At 38.3% G+C, this 19,121-nt stretch overlaps 1 protein-coding gene across 1 annotated transcript; it reads left to right on the top strand.

Moving 5' to 3' along the window:
- The first annotated feature begins 2,472 nt into the window (after positions 1-2,472).
- On the top strand, positions 2,473-19,042 carry LOC108673148 (N-acetylglucosamine-1-phosphotransferase subunits alpha/beta-like). Its single transcript, XM_018160935.2, has 16 exons — positions 2,473-2,800; positions 3,536-3,612; positions 3,790-3,948; positions 5,063-5,358; positions 6,584-6,705; positions 7,714-8,802; positions 9,119-9,318; positions 9,963-10,207; positions 10,852-10,988; positions 11,323-11,443; positions 12,147-12,418; positions 13,159-14,198; positions 14,503-14,655; positions 15,750-15,918; positions 16,676-16,857; positions 17,267-19,042. Exons 1-16 carry the CDS (start codon positions 2,651-2,653, stop codon positions 17,616-17,618), a joined length of 4,764 nt encoding a protein of 1,587 aa, XP_018016424.1. The 5' UTR covers positions 2,473-2,650; the 3' UTR covers positions 17,619-19,042.
- The last annotated feature ends 79 nt before the right edge of the window (positions 19,043-19,121 follow it).

Here is a 19,121-nt window from a genome sequence, read left to right as displayed (position 1 = left end):
AATTTGATAGGATAGGAGGTAATTCATCTGGTGGAAATCTTGCAGTTCCAGAAATGGTAGGAAAACTCTAGTAGTAGTAGTGGCCCTAAAGGCTAAAGGTAGACGTTTTCCACACAGGCCCATGCTTGACCTAACCCAAGTACCGTATCCAAATTCAAGTTTTTATTTGATAAAGTTTTTTATTACAAATCCTCCAAATAAAGTGAACACATTATTATTATAGGTAGAAAATGAGTCAAAATGCTTCACAGATGGTGACAGACAAGATGACTGCCATCTGAGCTATAACATTTGGAAATGTATGTTTCAGTGTTTCACTAGATTGCAGACACACACCTGTCACACCACACTGCAAGACAGTCATGATTTAAATTTTCCTACTCATTTCTAAAATCTCATGGCTCTGAAGTGACAAATTTCTAAGATATTTAGAAACTTGCAGCCCCATTTTGCACTTTTGTTAACAATTAGATATGAGGTGATTCATCTGGTGGGAAACTTGATGTTCCAGAAATGGCTGGAAAGCTCTAGTCACAGCCCTAAGCTGTTTGCTGTGGCTCACCAAGTAGATATATTCCATGCCTGCCATGCCTTGTGTGACCACAGTGGGTGTGGGTTCAGTGGGTTGAATTTTTATCTTCAGAACAAGACCTTCAATTTATTTAAAATCAATAAATTCTGAAACGTGCTGCACCTATTCCTGTCTCCCAATAATGGCTAATGGCCTAGAGGCTAATGTCTACTTAATACCTACTGTAGTATGTGAAACCGTAAAATTTGAATCTAGCTCTACTTGATTGTGGATCACTGGATTTCTGGAGCTGGTAGATTTTTACTTGATGAAGATGAATTATCTCAATTAGGTAAAATTTAACTACTGGTAATTCTTAGGAAAAATGCAAGAGCACCTTACCTGCAAAGTGCAAAGCAATATATGAAGTTTCAAGACATTAAATTTATAGCCTTTAAGCCTTATTGCCATAGAGGCATAGACTGGCAAAGAGTATATATCATTATATGTGACCTTTAGAGCAGGGCACTGAAATTTTTTAGCAATTGTAAATTTGTCTGATTTCACTATTTGCATACCGTAAAATGGGGTAACTTAGACCGGCGGGGTAACTTAGACCACTTTTTGTTTTTTAACAAAAACCCCCACAACTCAAAAACTATTTGACATAGAAAAATTTTGTCAATGGGCATTAAAGGCCTAATACTGAGGCTACATAACACAATAGAAAGATTTGAAAAGTTTGCATATCTAATAGGTTAAAAAATTAAAAATGTGACCCATGAAAAAAAGCTATTATTTAAAGCCGGTCATAGTACCCCCTCCAATTTTTTTATTTTTTGGTTAAATAACTCCAGTTTTTGATGCATTGTAGTAGAACTCTTCTAGTTACATACCGTATGCAAATGACAAATTTTAGGAAAGTGTCATAGTTTGCAAATGGGGGGCGCTGCACCCAAATGGAGTAACTTAGACCACCTAATGTCAGCCCTGACGGGGTAACATAGACCGGCTTGGAAATTAACATTTATAACATATTTTATGTTTGACAGCCTATTTATGTTTTTTCTTTATATTTCAGACTCTACAGAGTCATATATATGATAATTTTAACTTAATTTCCAAGCCAGTCAGTATTACCCCATCAGGGCTGCCATTAGGTAGTCACATTTCCCTCATTATGGGGCAGTGCCCCCCATTTGCAAACTATGACACTTTCCTCTAGTTTGTCATTTGCATATGTAACTAGAAGAGTTCTACTACAGTGCACCAAAACCTGGAGTTATTTTACCAAAAAATATAATTGATTTTACCACCCGGTCTAAGTTACCCCAAGAGCTGGGGTAACAAAGACCATCACTTTTTTTTAAATTTCATACAGATTATGAGAGGCAGGAGCCAGCAATTTGTGGTGAGTGAAGCTAGAGTATAGACCTGTATTTTGCATGTTTCAATTCAAGTTTAATTTAGCTAGTAAAAAATGGCATCATTTATAAAAAAGTGGTCTAAGTTACCCCATTTTACGGCACACTACTGCAGTACAGCTCATTTTGTCCAATATGGAATATTGGACAAAATTGTTTCATTTTTGAGTAAAGTAAAACAATATTTCATAGGTTATTACAAAAAATTATTGGTGAGCATATTTTTTCTTAATTTATACCGAAAAATTATTCATGGGCTATAGCCTATAGCCTGGCTATCTAGGAATCACTGCCACAAGCATCGCATTTTTGCCTCATTTGAATTCATCATCATGGCTTCTTTGGAATTTTCCAGTATGGCATAACTATAGAAAATATTAATTCCTTAACTCAAATTATCAGGATTTTTTTTATCTATTTCTCATAGGAGACTAGGAGTATTATCTAATATTTAAGGTACTAGTATTGTGTAGTCCACTCTACACTTTGGCATCATTAATTATTAATAAGAACATAAATAAATTCCAACCCTACAGACTACAGAGTAACCAGCTGTGATCTGCATATGACTTACATGATAATCATGGAAGCATTTTATTCTTCAATGCTTTTCCTATTGCATATAGAACTTTATTTGGGTATTTTCTTTTAGCTTATGAAAATCATCATAATTAATGCTGTTGTTTGAATAATACTTGCTTAGAATTAATTCATCATGGTTGTTTGGAAGAAATGGTTCCAGCGTAAGATGATGGATCTCTTAGCAGTAGAGAATAGCAAAGGTTCATTTTGCTTCTTTGTGTTTTCTGCAATGATATGTCTTGCACTTTTTTTCCTCTTCGGATACTGGTCAGCTTGTTACCAGGCAAGTCATGGTCTGCCTTAGCTGCTTGTTTGGTTATAATTATTCAGAAGTATTTGTATATAACTGATTTACTTCTGTGCTTTCATTTTAATTCTGTAAACATTTCTCTAAATTTAAAAATAAATATTAATTTTGTTAGCATAATTTACCTCAAGAATAATATTTTCAAGTTGCTTAACTTCTTTGTGTAACTTTAACAAGAGATGAATTGCAACCCAATGGTGAATATTATTAATTATTTCCTTCTGTCAATCAGAGATTATAATTTATATACAATTGTAATATAGGTATATTTCTGCTAGATAAGAAAGGCATTCAATGAGTCATCTTTTATTTAAATCATTGTCTTACAAATACAAATTATGATGCTTATATACAGTAAATAGTACTTGACATTGTATTGATTGCAATAAAAATCTCTGTAGGTAGGTACTTATATAATATCTATTCATGAATGATATAATGTATTGTAAATAATTTTTGTCAAGATAGTAGAAAAATATTTCATGGTGTAGAAATTGATTTATTTTTAAGGCACATTATTACAATTTTTTTTCAAAGAAATTCCATTTATTTTCTATACATGAAATAGTAGTTTCATTTAAAATCACAATACCGTACTAGTATTTATATTCCAGTATCAATAACAATTTCTCATTACGACTGAATAGATGCCATGAAATTTGCTCAGAAATCAACTTTAAACTTATATTGAGAATTTGTTTTATATTGCAGGCTGGAATTCAGCCTCCTCATACTGCTTCCACTGGTGTGTTTGCTGATAACATTGCTGGGAAATTCTTCTTACCAAAGTAAGATTTTTTTGTGCTCTTTGATTCTTCATCATTTTCTCTTATGATTTAATTTGTTGAAAATAAATGTTACAGCAATATAGAGTACTAATTTAAATCTTTTAATACACTGTTTAATAATTCATTTATATAGTATATTCATTCATTTATATTGATTAAATAAAATATTTTTTCCAGCCTGGCCACATCTGTACTTCCTGTTGATGTTGTGTACACGTGGGTTAATGGATCAGACCCACAGCTGGCTTTAGGGCTCCGACAAGTGCTTAGAAATCTTACCGGTCATTGTAGCCCTCCTCACTACTGCACTCTGGGCAGATATGTTGCTTTACCTCTGTGAGTATTCTACACTGAATCTGATAATAACTATTTAATTTAGAAGAAAAAACTCATAAGAACATTCCATAACAACCCTTCACTCCATCAATTGCTACTTATATTTTTTCCTGATAATGATTTTTTAAGTCTCTAGTTCAACAGAAAAATTGCATGATCAGAGTTGCACCTAAACTTTGTGAATATTTTGCAAATACAGTAGGTATCTATCATTTATATTGTGTACCATAATCCTGTATACCAATATGTCTTAAAGTTGAATCATTCCTATTAAGGAAATTTGTTATAAATCATTTATAAACCATTGCAAAATATCTATAGAGAGAATGAATGTATTGTGTGAAACCTCATACTAAGAATATATGTTAATGTTTGTAAGATCTATTTGGATATTATGTACCTAGTTTATAGAAAAACTGACTGCCAACATTGGACAGAGATTGCCTGCCTATTTGACCTGTATAACACACTCTATCAATAATTTTCTTAGATAATTGTTAGCATTCTCAATATTTTCACTTCAGAAAATTGTTTACTGGTAACAAAAGAACTCTATATGGTACCTAGTTGTGTTATGCCAGCTGGCATAATACATAACAAATCATATTCTACAGGCAGGAGTAGTTTTCTAAATGATCCTAATAATGAGATATTCCAGTCTTCCTATGATATTTATGATGTTTTAGTTGCAAACATTCTAAAAATATTTTATACTTGAAAATATTTAACATACTTGAATTACATACTTTTTATTCAAACAAAATCATTTATTGGTTTCTGGCTATCATTATTATTTTTGTATAATATAAAAATTGAATAGATTGACCTAAAATGTCGCCATTTGTATAATTCATTCATACTGCTTCTAATAGGAACATCGTACCTACCTGTCAATAATGAGCAGCTCAGTGACAATTTTCTGAAATGGTGCCATCTGAATAATTCATTCATATAGATTATAATAGCAACATCATACCTACCTGGCAATAATCAGCAGCTCAATGACAATTTTCTAAAATGCTGCCATCTATAATTTATTTCTATTGCTTATAATGGAAACATCATACTTACATGTCAATAATCAGCAGCTCAATGACAATTTTCCTATTTGCAGTCACACCTCTGCGGATGCTGACACCATGTCAGCCATGCTACGCATCACGCCTAAACTGGCCGGCATCAAGCGAGTTATAGCCCAATATGGAGATGCTGAAAAGGACTTTTTAGTGGCTAGAGTTATGTATTCTGATTCTAAAGATCAAGCTGGTGATGATGGTTTAGAACAGTTTGATGGGCAAACTGGCAAGGCTGAAGATGTGCCAGAATTAGATGCAGTCTTGGGAGACGTACAACAGCGCATGCTGGAAATTGGGGTTGAGACAACCCCTAGTCTAGCTGTCTGGTCGACAGGTGAGCTTTATGCTTGCTCTTTGTGTGTGAATATATATTATCAATAGGTATATAAGAATATATATATTATGCGGTGCCCCGATCCTATACGACTGGCTATAGCAGAGGCCCTCATCATTAAGGAGAGGACTCCAGCTATCAACCTTCAAACCACCGGCTTCGTTAGAACTTTGAGATTGTTTTCCGAGTAGTTTTTGCGCTTGTAAAATCTTCCTGTAGGTAGTATCACGTTAACAAAATTTTAGCATTATTTGAATGGTATCCAATTTACTTGATTTCGTACATATGTCAACCCAAATTTCGTTACTCAATGCGTCTTTAACTTGAAAATGAATGTTGTACATTCGAAACGTCGTTCAATATTAAAAATGTCTATCGGTAATTTAATTTTCAATCTTCCAACACCTACGAAGAATTTAGTATAACTTATTAAAAAAACTAACAAGAAGCTAATAAATAAAACTAATTCTCTGGTCTTTAACAAAACTTGCTTAAGAGAAGAAATTCTGCCAGCCTATACTAATATAAGAATATATGTATAAAAATTATATTCATGCTGCTGCTCTTTATTTAAACATTGTTTCGTGCATTAAGTGGTTTCACTTTCAGCTGTAGATTGTTGTTACCTCAGGTCACATTAAATGAATAGTGAATTGAACATCTAGCAATAATTTAGGTCAATTTTTCATGATTTGCAACGGTAAATATCCACCTAAGACAGCGCTGCAAAGCTCCTAATGAAAGTGGTGTACATACTCATGTTCTCTATGATTGTTTCTTAAGAATATTTTTCTCTCCGATATACGCATCTAGCAATGAACAAAATCCCCCTTTTTAAACTTGATAAGTTTATCTCTAAAGATCTAAATTATTAATGAAAGCACAAAGGTTGGACATGCCACCAATCAATTCACAAGTTTTAATCATATGATTGTCTTGATATTTTCCATCTTAGTTTCATTTCAGTAATCTTTCACTATTATCATCACCACAAAAATCAATCGATTCCCGAATATAAGTGACATCAACGGAAGATGTTAGATGATTCCGGAAACCTTGTTGTATCTCTTCATGTGGATCATTCTATTCGTGCAAAGTTATTATTTAAATAATAAATGCTGACATTATTATGTTACGAAGAGTACGAGTAAAGCATAGGAAATAGGAGTCAAGCATACAAATTTTGGGCTTTTTTGATAGTATATTTAAGTTTATTATTTTACAGAGAAGAGCCACGGCTGGAGCGTCCCACGTGACACAGCAGCTTTCATCATCAACACGGCAGGGGAAGAAGATATCAATGTATTGTTCTACAAGCTAACCAAATCCATACCTCAGTTTGCTGAAGTGAGTCTTACAAAACACCTCAATGCTTATCAGAGGTTGAAATAATTCAGATAAAGAAAATACGTTAACGGCTTCATTAAAGACGTATTTATATATGATATTGCACTAGCGACTAGTAGGCTTGCCCTGTTGCCGGGCTTGATAATTCCTGTAATCTTGATAATCCTGTTATTCCAAGTTTTGTCATTCCCGTAATCCCTAATACTGTTAATAATGACGAAGCTGATGTATACTAGTAAGGTATAAATTATTTTTAACCCACATGTTTCATAGGAGAAAGGTTTCCTTTTATACTCCTGTTCTGAAGTTTTTAAAAAACGATTTTGCATCTTTAAAATTAAACTCATAACAACCTATGGCTAAATCAAATTTCATTTACTGATGCAATCCTTATATCCAATCATTTCCTATTCTCTCACAAATGAAAAATTTTCAGATTGAGGCAATATCCCGACACTTTAGGGTTCTGCAGCCATTATACCTACTCTTGTGGTGCCAGTCTATTAGCAAACCTACACGCAAACTTTGTAAATATGTATATAGTATTAGTTAAAGAATTTCATGAAAATATGATGACTGTATTTCTTACCTTCTCATACCAGAATTTGCATTAAATTTTAGTAACATATCATAGCTGCTAGCTCCTATCCCCTTGAAATTGTTAATAGATAGTTTTTTTGCTCCGTCTATTACTTGTAAATTTAGGTTTTTAATTTTGTTCTGTGCTTTCAATGTATTAATTTGTGACTTCTGATTTGTGATTCTAAATTCTACGAACTGATGATGGAGCTGGTCTCCGAAACGTTTTCTATAAAGATATGAATTTTTGTGGACTTTTCTTTGCTTTTAAATTCTTAGTTAATTTGCGATTTAAGCAAACAAGTGATATATATTCTGTAATTCTTTAGTAAGAAACTTTCAGCTAAAATGGTTTTCTGCTTTCTCTTTCATGAATGTTGATGTGCTAGCCTCATAGCTTTTTTCTAGTTGTTGCTTTTATTTTGCCAGAGCTGTGACAGAGAGCTAATACAAGATGGCTTCTTCGTAGAGTGCACTGACAGACTCCTTATTGACGACCTCAAGGAGTCTGTTATGCAGTACAACACGCCTCGAATTAACGAAAACATGGCACGCGTCGAGGCGAGCTTGCACAACACAGTTCCCAAGCTTGCCAAGTATAAACCGGGACATCAGAAGAAAATTCATGCTGACGAGCGTGTCGAGACGTCGTCGCGGACTGCAGAGATTAAATTGAGAGCTGAAGATGGCTCTGTTTTGCTGACGGAGAATGTTAATCCTGATGTGCCCAGAGCTAAAGAGGTCCATGCCAGGGTTGATGAAAAAATCTCCAGTTCACGTCGTCTTAAGTCGGTTAGTGATGAAGGAAATGTCGGTTTTGAAGAATACAAAGATGAAAAACTGTATCTTGAAGAAAAATACCAAAATGATTTGAAAACTCTAAGTGAAAAAGCTATTGCTGGAAGTCCTCGACGTCTCTTAGTTTTAGGAGGTCGCTTCAAGCAGAGGCAAGGGGATAGCCAGTCCATAGAAAGATCATCCAAATCTTTGCTTCTTGGCGAAGTAAAAGCAACTGACACCAGAGTGAACTTTCGTGTAGGCGGCGATGTTGCTGACGTTGCTAAAAACGAGCTGGAATTGTCAAAAAGGACTGAAGGTCCTAACCCTCCTAAAACCGCAACGTCTGATGCGCCCAGTAAAGAACTCGTACGCGATAGCTATCTCATTGACAGAGTCAAGTCAGACGCGCTGAAGAAAGCCAGTGATATATCTGTAAAGGATTTTGATATTGCCAAAAAAGGTGCTGCATCTTCAAAAGAGTCTCAACCTAAGTTTGAATATGCACATACTCTTATTCCCGAGCGTCTTAGCAAAAGAAATACATTTCTGGAAGCTAAAGGCAATCATGCAAAGGCCGCCAATAGCTCGTCATCCCCTATGAAGAAAAACGCCAGTGCCGTTCCTGACGCGCTACTGAGCGGACGCGTTCAGTTCTTGCCGGCGCTGCTGCAGCTGCAGTCTGTAGAGAACGACAAGCTTAGAGATGGCGTGAATGTCAACAGATTCCAGGACAGTGAGGTACGATTACTACCAGTTAGCTTCAGCTTGGAAAAAATAGTTAGTTTTGAGTCACGTTACTTTGTGTTTTCTTCCCTTTTCTGCAACCTGTATCTGGTTTTATCAATTTTTTCTTGATTGCATGACATTTCCTTTTAAATTCATGAAATAAGTAATACAGTTTGCAAGCAATCACCTTTTTTTTTACCAAGTAGTGCGTATTACTCATGCCAACTCGTATTATTTTTAATAGTTTACGACTAAGCAGCAGGCCGTCATTCTCTCGCAATTTATGTAATAATTATCAGTTTACTATCAAGTATCCCATGTACATCAGGAGCTTCGCTATTCACTGCGCTCGCTGGAGCGATACGCAGGCTGGGTGCGCCACGTCTACCTCGTCACCAACGGCCAACTGCCGTACTGGCTTGACCTCGACCATCCCCGCCTCACTGTTGTGCCTCACTCTGCCATCTTCCCTGACGCCTCACACCTACCTACATACTCCTCCCCTGCAATCGAGAGTCATTTGCACCGGTTCGTTCTTGCGCAATCTTGACGCAGCTGAAAGTGTAATCTTGAGGCAGCTGAAAGTGTAAGTGTAATCTTGAAGCAGCTGAAAGTGTAATCTTGAGGCAGCTGAAAGTGTAATATTGAGGCAGCTGAAAGTGTGATATTGAGGCAGCTGAAAGTGTGAGTGTAATCTTGAAGCAGCTGAAAGTGTAAGTGTGATCTTGAAGCAGCTGAAAGTGTAAGTGTGATCTTGAAGCAGCTGAAAGTGTGAGTGTAATCTTGAAGCAGCTGAAAGTGTAAGTGTAATCTTGAAGCAACTGGAATTGTAAGTGTAATCCTGAAGCAGCTGAAAGTGTAAGTGTAATCTTGAGGCAGCTGAAAAAGTATGAGGTGACTCAATGTCTGCTGTTATTCAGCAAGTTTTGTTAGCTTTGGCTGACTGAACATGGCAAACTGACGCCTTTCATATCACTTGTTGTCTCTAGTCCCTAACACCAAATTAATTTTCGACGAACATAGCCAAACGGACAAGACTGTTGTATACAACGTTTGTAGCAATTTTTCAAGGTTGCTGTTCTTTATTTATTTGTAAATGTTCGCGGTACATGTTTGCATGCTTAACTCACGTCTCCTCCGCTGCTCGGTCCTAATGCGTAATGTTCTCTCAGGATCCCCGGACTGTCACTCAACTTCTTGTACTTTAACGACGACGTGATGTTGGGTGCGCCTGTCTGGCCTCAAGACTTCCACTCTGCTGACGAAGGGCAGCGAGTCTTCCTGTCGTGGCAGCTGCCCAGCTGTGCCCCGGGCTGTGCCAACTCTTGGCTGGCGGATGGTTATTGCGACGTTCCATGTAACGTCTCCATATGCAGCTATGATGGTCACGACTGTCTCGGAGTCGACATTAAAATGGGTAAGAGGACTTGGAATTGACACTAAGATGCCCGTACAATGAATATGATTTATCTATATGGATCAAAGGATTAAATAATATTGGCCTGAGGCCAATAGACAAAAATTTACGAAACGGGTGGAAAGTGGAAGGCTAGTTAAGCAAAAGTAGTTTTAAATAATTTTTATAATGTTACACATAACTTTCAAATCAATTTCCAAGAGGAAATGATATTACAATATATTAATGCACTTGAGTGTTCAAATTTTGTGTCACATACGTAAGTCAGTTTGGTGAAGCGCTGCGTCCGTCAATATTAGCTACCTCTAGATTTCGTAACTCTTGTCACCAAACACTAAATCTAAACCCACCAAACGACGAGAAATTGGCCGCTACGTGTACTTTGTAGGTTGTCACATGTACTTAGTAGGTTGCTATGTCTACTTAGAAGCTGGCTACGTGTACTTTGTAGGTTGCTACTTGTACTTGAGCCGCTACGTGTACTTGAGCCGCTACGTGTACTTGAGCCGCTACCTGTACTTGCTTGCTAAGTGTTCTAGACCCGCTAGGTGTTCTTGTACAGCTGGGTATACTTGAGCCGCTACATGTACTCAAACTAGTTTGAATATTACGTCGCATGGTTTACCTGAGCCTCTAATGTGTAGGTGTGGGGCTCGGCGGCTCGCACTACACCGATGACGGTGGCCTGGACAGCGCCTACGAGGACCTTGCCGGCACTGGCCCCGGGGCCTGCGCTGACACCTGCATCGACTCCTGGCTGGCAGACGGCTACTGTGACGACGTCAGTGTGCTGTGGTGACGCCAGTTGTGGTGTGGTGATGTCAGTTGTGGTGTGGTGACGTCAGTTGTGTTGTGGTCACGTCAGTTCTGCTGAGCATGTGGAGCAATGTGAGGTTTACATGTACAATGCACATGTCATATGGCCCTGGCTTCGATGGATCCTGAACTTATAACCAGCTATTATAAACTCTGATGCCGCAAGTCCAGATTGTTTATCTGCAGAAGAGGCCAAGTCAGAAACGATTATTATTAGGCCACGGAAACACGACATTACCGGCATTAGTGTGAATAATACGAGTATTCCACAGATCTGTCTAACCTAATATGTTTTGCAGGCTTGCAATGTTGCGTCATGTGGTTACGACTGCGGCGATTGTGGTGACGGCGAACTCCGACATCTGCCTCAGCTGCCTCTGCCACATCCCAACACCTCGCTTCATTACACGATGCCTCGAGGTGTTACTTCATAATTGTTAGCCGCCTACCGATTAAGACGAGTCATTCGTTGAGAGTGGAAAGAAACTAATCCATCAAAAAATTGATTTAACTCACGTCTCTTTGTTGTGCCATATCCTGGCTTTGTTCTGAGGCTAAGCCGTAGAGCTCGTGTGAATGTAGCTCAGCCAATTACGGTAAGCCTTACAGTTTTATTATTAGTGATTTTGCGTTCTATTGCTGGTAATAAATATTGGAATTGGTTTCTCATGTCGATTGTCAAGTCATTGGTCTACATTTAGACACCATTTTATTTTTATTTTTGCATGACTACCTATATAATGAACATAATTACGACACACTAATGTGTTATATCGACTATAGACAACACTAATGTTATTATTGCAGCTGGGATGAACATTTCTGGAATTATTTCCCTCACCTTTTTGAGCGTTTATTGATACAATCAGAATATCTCACTCAAGTCATGAGGGATTATCAAATAAAAATCTGTGTACTAAAAGCAACCCTCTAAACGTAAAAATTAGATAACTTTAACCCTTGAATCTGGACTGCTAGACTCTAATCATGAATTATTATGCTGAATTGGGACTTATTTAAATAGGTTCTGAAAAAGTCACTTCTTGCATAATTGTAAAAACTCAGCTCCTGAAGCAAATTTTTGTTCTCGCCCATAAAAACTTAATGTTCACTAATGACGCAGGAACTCGCTCATGGTGGCTGGATTTGTCAGCCGTGCTCGGTGCCAATACGACCATCGAGGGCGACTTCTCGACGCTCACGTCTGGCCAAGCGCCCCAGGCAGAACCAAGTCCACCGTACGCCCTGCCAGTGGACCTGCAACACGCAGGAGTTCTCGCCCTCACTGCCAGTACCACCTTGAAGCTCCTCGTTGCTGTACTGACGCCAGACCTGGAACAAGATCTGCACTTGCATATCAAAATTATTAACAAGATAGCCAGTAGTATGATCTGGGTAAGAAGTATTAACTGGGTAAGAAGTGTGACCTGGGTAAGAAGTATGACTTGGGTATGAAGTATTACCTGGGTAAGAAGTATTACCTGGGTAAGAAGTGTGACCTGGGTAAGAAATATTTCCTGGGTAAGAAGTATTAACTGGGTAAAAAGTGTGACCTGAGTAAGAAGTGTGACCTAAGTATGAAGCATCACCATCTGAGGGACATTTAGAAGCATGACAACAAATTAATTATTTTGGCATGATATTTGGAGACTAAAAATTGTGATGCAACTAAAAAATTGTAATGTATTTTAATTTTAATTAATTTAATTAATTATTAAATTAATTTATTTAATTGTATTTTAATAAATTATTGCGGTGCATTTCCTAAAGTTTTCTAAATTTGGAAAACTTCTTGATTTGACCTTGGCACTAGTTGATATACCTGCTGACAGTTCTAATGTTGCTAAATTACTTTATTTGCCTATAAGCCGCTATCGTTTTGACTTCGTAGATATAAGAACTATTTTATTGAAATTAATAACTTGTATCGCAGTATCGACAATGAAAAAAAAGCAAAATCAGCGCGTTTCAAATTTTGTTCGTCTTCTTTATAGGAATAGTTTTACTGCACGTCAGTATATTCAGTCTTCCGACGCAAATCAAACTAAAGTAGTGATATAACGTTGAGGTCACTTATCTCATTTTGTTCACTGAAAAACTAACCTAAATTGTACTTTGAACTTATTTCTGTGCAGTTCAAATATGTGGTGTCGGTGAGTGACGTGGTCGAAGACAATCCCGCTGCGGAGCCTCAGCAAAGCCCCGACAATAACGCCACCGCAACTCCCCTTCACTTCAACTTTACATACCATTCGCCGGAGTTGCTTCAACCCCGCAACAACGCTTCTACGTTGTATCATGACGTTGACGTTCGACTGTCAAAGATGGAACCTAACATTAAAATGCAGGTTGCGCATCTTGAGCAACTGTATCTTCTTGGACATCTCACGGAACTTGGTCTTAAAGTAAAAAAGTCGGCAATTGTCGAAAAGTACGTAAAGAATCATCCTCACCTCGAAAATAATTTAAAACGATATCCTGAGACCTGGGTAGCTGATTTAAAAAGGGATCAAAGTTCCTCCTCTGAGACTCCGGTTGTGCAAAATATTGTTGTTCATCCTGCGAATGTCAGCACTGGGCGTAAATTGCTCTGGACTGCTTATGGACATCAAAATTTTACTAGGCAGCAATTCGATTATTTGAATGAATTTCTAAACATTCCAACAAAATCTACTTCATCTGAACATAGATTGTCTGTCCATAAAAGTTCTGTGTCTCAAAGTCAAGATTTGAAATCGAGTGAACCTCACGATAAAACTTCAGGTGATCTAGAAAGCTATCGTGGTTTTTTTCCATGGGAGAGACAACCTGAATGTCATTCTTCAGATAAATCTGATTGGGATGAGATTATTAGGAAGATGCGTTCTAGATTGGGAGATTCTCTAGTCGTTAATAGTAGATTTATCCGAAAATTTTACAATAAGCCTCTACAAAATTTTTCAGTAAAGATACCAGAGAATAATATTCTTAAATCAAGCCATTTCGTGGTTACTTCTTTAGTAACAGACATGGAAAATAAGTTTCCTGGTAGGCGTGCATTACTAGACATGTTTGCGGAGTCGCTGCTTTACGTCAACCGAGTTTACAACGAAGAGCTCGGCATGAAGATACGCAAAGTGCCCGCACACACACCGCACTTCATCAACATCTCTGTCATGACCGACCTACAAGACAGGTATTTTTTGCGGCATCTTCTTGTCTTCTTCTTATCGTGGCTGGGAATTTTTTTCCCGATTTTTCCCGAGGTTAAATTTTTTTCCCGAAGTTAAAAAATTAACATTTTTTAGACCGGATTCTCAATTTGCAATAAATTATTACATATTCTATAAATAATTTTGTATGTGAACTTGCTTCAGTTATGCCTCATGCTCTCAATTGACAATAATTTGTAGACCTGGCCATATGTCCAGCGATGGAATATCTCAATTCATTTAACGCTGTTTTCCCATACATTGATAAATAACCCGTTTTGTCCTCAGATTTGCGGCCGAGTTTACAGCAACGTCATCGCACAAAGTGCGTCAGAGCCACGACATGCAGTTCGCTTTCTCTTACTATTATTACTTGCTGGGCGCCACCCGCATCAGAACTATCGAGGAAATCTTCGTCGAGTTTGATACGGACAATTCTGGGTAAGTTTAACTGAAAGTTGTGCCTGGTTATTAAGCTCTCATGAGTGGTAAGAGGCTGTGATTCAAGTTGACAAATGGCTTCCGTTTTACCATACTGGAGACTTCCAAATACGATTGATGATCAGAGAATGGGTTTATTAACGATTTTCTTGTTCGACTTATAAAAAAAATCGAGGAAATGTTTGATAATGCTCTTTCTCTGGTCTTCAATAGAATTCCTATAGAAGAACCAATTCTACAATCCATACTTACGCCGACAATATATTTATAGTCAAAGATTAAAGTACCGGTAACTATTGAGTTAGTTCGAACAATTTACCTAAAACTCTACTGAGTGTTTTTGCCGAAGACCAAGTCCCTAACTTCTATGCTCTGCAGGATCTGTGCTCAAGTTGCAAGTAATAACAATCGAGAATGTGTCATGTGTCTGGATGATACTTCTTAATGGATAATTCGATTTCTGCTCACTTAACTTTATATTCGATGAATTATTTAAAAAGGGGTTCTAAAGAGCCACTATTTTTCCTATCAACTATTATACAATGTTGTCAGGTCGGAAGATAAGGGATAGAGCTTTAAAATTTAAGATTTGCGAATGCAGGTAAATTCAATCCATCATAATTAAGATAAAAAAGCGTTATGAACTTTATGAGCAAATTCGTAAGAAGTTTTTGCTGTAATTTTAGAACGGGGCTGATGCGAAAAGTGATTTATTAGTCTATTCATTTCGCACAACTCTGAGTTAGTTGTTGAACGTCTGCAAGTGCAAGCAACAAAAGATGCACGATAGTTCGAATTATGACTATATGCCAGCATCACCGTTGAGGTAGTTCCCAGCGAAAGGTCCTAAGACCGTATTAACAAAACTTCCTTAAGTACACGTAGCGGCCCAAGCAAGTACACGTAACGGCCCAAGCAAGTACACGTAGCGGCCCAAGCAAGCACAGTAGCGGCCCAAGCAAGTACACGTAGCAGCCCATGTAAGTACACGTAATGGCCAGATTTCTCATCTGTTTTGGTAGATTTAGTTTGAATGATTATCAGTGATTGGCTGATGGGAGTTACGGCTGCTGACGAAGTTTCCATAATACCAGGACGTGGTCAGACCGCGAGATCCGCACGCTGTTGGCGCGTGTAGGCGAGATCCCGGTGCAGTTTGCGCGCGTGAAGCTCCTGCATCAGCTGCTCTCCAACTGCTCCTTGGTGCATGACGTGCCTCCCGTCCCCACGCCGCCCTACGAGCGATATGCCGACTCCCATCTCGTGAGTATAGAGTCGCGCGTCTCGTGAGTACAGAGACTTGTGTCTCGTGAGTACAGAGACTCGTGTGAGTACAGAGACTCGTGTCTCGTGAGTACAGAGACTTGTGTCTCGTGAGTACAGAGACTCGTGTCTCGTGAGTACAGAGACTCGTGTCTCGTGAGTACAGAGACTCGTATCTCGTGAGTACAGAGACTCGTATCTCGTGAGTACAGAGACTCGTATCTCGTGAGTACAGAGACTCGTATCTTGTGAGTACAGAGACTCGTGTCTCGTGAGTACAGAGACTCGTCTCACGCCACCCATTTATGACCACTCTGATCTCGTCTAGTGGACGACACATACTGATCATATGTCTGTCCCTAAGAGGCAGTGGTAAGATCATCTATCTTTTCTTCCGTTAAATTATTTCCATGCTTAGCTTACTTCCTATCTCATGCATATTGTTCGTCCGCGTTCTCTAATACTGAACTGGTCAAACTTTCATGGCTGGACCACCGGTCTTAGTTCCTACACTAACATCATCATTAACTTTTCTCGTATGAATTTTATTTCAACGACCTCGTCATTTGTTTATAAGACTTGCATCATTTGTTTGTAAGACTTGCAGTAAGAAACACTTCATCGTGATATTTAAAAATTTTGACTCAAGTCTATCTGTCTATCAAGACGTTGACTCAAGAATATCAGCTAATCGTTTCGTTTCTGTTTGCATAGCTCGTCAATTAATAAGAACAAATGTTATAACCCCGCCCCGCAGCCTGCAGTAAGCCTGGCGCTGGTGCAGCAGTGCGAAGAAGTGCATGCGTTGCTGGCGCCGCTGCGGGCCGTGCCGCGCTACAGGGCAACTGAGGTCTCCGACTCTTCGCTCCACTTTAAGATGATCTCTAGTAATCTCTCTAAAGTCATCACGATGCTCGATGAAGTGCGACGCGAACCCAGGTGCGCAATTTTCAAACTTTCTGGCCTTACTTTGTCTAAAACTCGCAATTCACGACATGTTGAATGTTATTCGAATTCAATTCTGACGATATATTTTTGAATATGATAGCATGCTTCCTGGATGGCGTTATTTTATGGCTGGGCATTATGGCATTGAATAACGAGTTACTATAATTCGGTCAACGCGGTAAAAATTCCAGAACACACTTTTTTTATAGAATGTTTACGGCTTCTGTCGTAGTTTTCGTAACTTAAGTAATTAGGCAAGTTCTGTTAGCAGATTAGGCGCAATCTCGAAACACAATCTCAAATGAATTTCATTGCAAATTAATCAGCTTTTTAGTAAGGAGTTACTGGTTTACAGCGTTTTCAATGAATTGGTGCCTAGCAATTTTCTCCATTCCCACAGAAAGTTCGTGTGCCTCAACAATAACCTCGACCCTGAACACGGCGATAACGACATGATTCTGGCACTGCTGCAGGACACGTACGAGTCGCTGTATCCTCAGCCCTCGTCTTTTGAGCTGCCGCCCAACTACCGCAACAGGTTCCTGTACCTGCAGGAGCTGCAGCAGTGGCGGCACTGGCGTAACATTGTGAGGGTCGTCGTGTATTCTTGCTTTGCTCTCCTACTCCTCATCACACTCACTACCTTCTGGGGATCGAAGATAGAAGCTCTTAAGCGCCATTGCTGCAGAAGAAGAGGCAACGGACACTACTTAGTTCAGCAGCAGAAAAGATTGATTGAATTCCCAGTGTAAGCCAAGTGTACCTATTTATTTTTTAGGACACTTTTAGCCCGATCTTTCGAACTTAGCTTGGTGCTGAACATCATTGCGACTTTAATTCTGTCAGTTGATCGCTTCTACGATTTTAGGCTTGTACACGATTTTGTGTTGTTTGTTTGAAATCTTGATCTCTTCTCATCGAATTCTCTCTCTTTACTTAAGTATCACATAATTTTTAATCATAAAATATTTATTTTGTATGTTTTTTATGTTGCTGTTCTATGATTTGTTAGCACGTTAGCGTTTCCAGAACTTACACGGCATGTGTTGCACATGCAGGTGCCACTTGTTATATTTTGTTTTAAATTAAGCTATTCGATATTTGATTTAGCTATTTCATTCTATGATCTCTTGCGCGCATTGTGGATTGAGTGCGGCAACTGGGTAAAAGTCCAGCGTGAGAGCGAGAGCTCAGTTCATCCATGTTGACCATTGGTTTATTTTCTGCAATTAAGTTCTCACTCCGCTGTGTAAGTGCTTCACGCGAGGTAATGCACTGCGCTCGTGTGCTCCGCAACGGTCGGCAAAGAAAATTCCAATAAAGTCTAGTCACGTCCTACCCATTCAACTCATGAGTAGGAGACACCTTACTCCTTATGAAGTCTCATACATGACATTTTAGGTTTCTGCTGCCACGCTCTTTATTTCATGATCACCGTAGCTTTTATTCTTGCGATTGATCGAATTAATATGATCTCCGTCCGCCATTTTCATGTCTTCGAATTATCGTAAATTATGCAATTCGTACGTCCACATTTGTGTCTGTGAACAGTCTTAAAGGTAGGAGTTTGAGTTTTGCGTGTTCCTTTTTATTTCCACTTCGCTTCTGCTTGAACCTTTCATCTGCGTATTGATAAGCAGTCGTCCACGTTATTCGTATCTATGTTACTGGTACCGTGGGTTGCCGTTAAGTGTTCAAAACACGTGCAATGATTGTTCTCCTAGTCTCACTTAACTCGCGGCATTATGTTGTTTATCGTCAAGTATCGTTAAGTTAATTAAGGTTATGTAACCAAAGGTGTCTTGTGCTTTGAAGTTGGCTTGATTGCATGAGCACGCTACTGCAATATTTGGCTGTGACAGAAGACCTTTGCTTTTCTCAGCTGGCATTATCTCGTTGGTTAACAGCATTCTTTACAATAAGACTTGAATTGTACGCTAAGGAACGTTATGTGTGGCATCGAAATAATTCAACATTAATTTAACATGCTTGTGGCTCGTCCACGGAAGTAACTGAGCTTGTGCTGATATTTAATTTTCAAATAGATTTCTCTGATGATAATTTTAGAGCATACTGGGACACTGATCCTTGCTACCTGATAACGAAAAGTTATATCCGGTGTTCATACATAAAGCAACTCCCGGAAACTAAGTGCTCATTAATATCTCTTGCATCGATAAATAAAAAATTTACGAAAATGATTGCAGTTTAAATTAATAACACACTTATTAAATGAATAACTACCAAATAAACAT

Source organism: Hyalella azteca, unplaced genomic scaffold, assembly GCF_000764305.2.
Source record: "Hyalella azteca isolate HAZT.00-mixed unplaced genomic scaffold, Hazt_2.0.2 contig7398, whole genome shotgun sequence".
Taxonomy (NCBI): Eukaryota; Metazoa; Arthropoda; class Malacostraca; order Amphipoda; family Hyalellidae; genus Hyalella; species Hyalella azteca.
The sequence above is the reverse complement of the archived record's forward strand: the minus strand, read 5'-3'. Positions and strand labels throughout refer to the sequence as shown.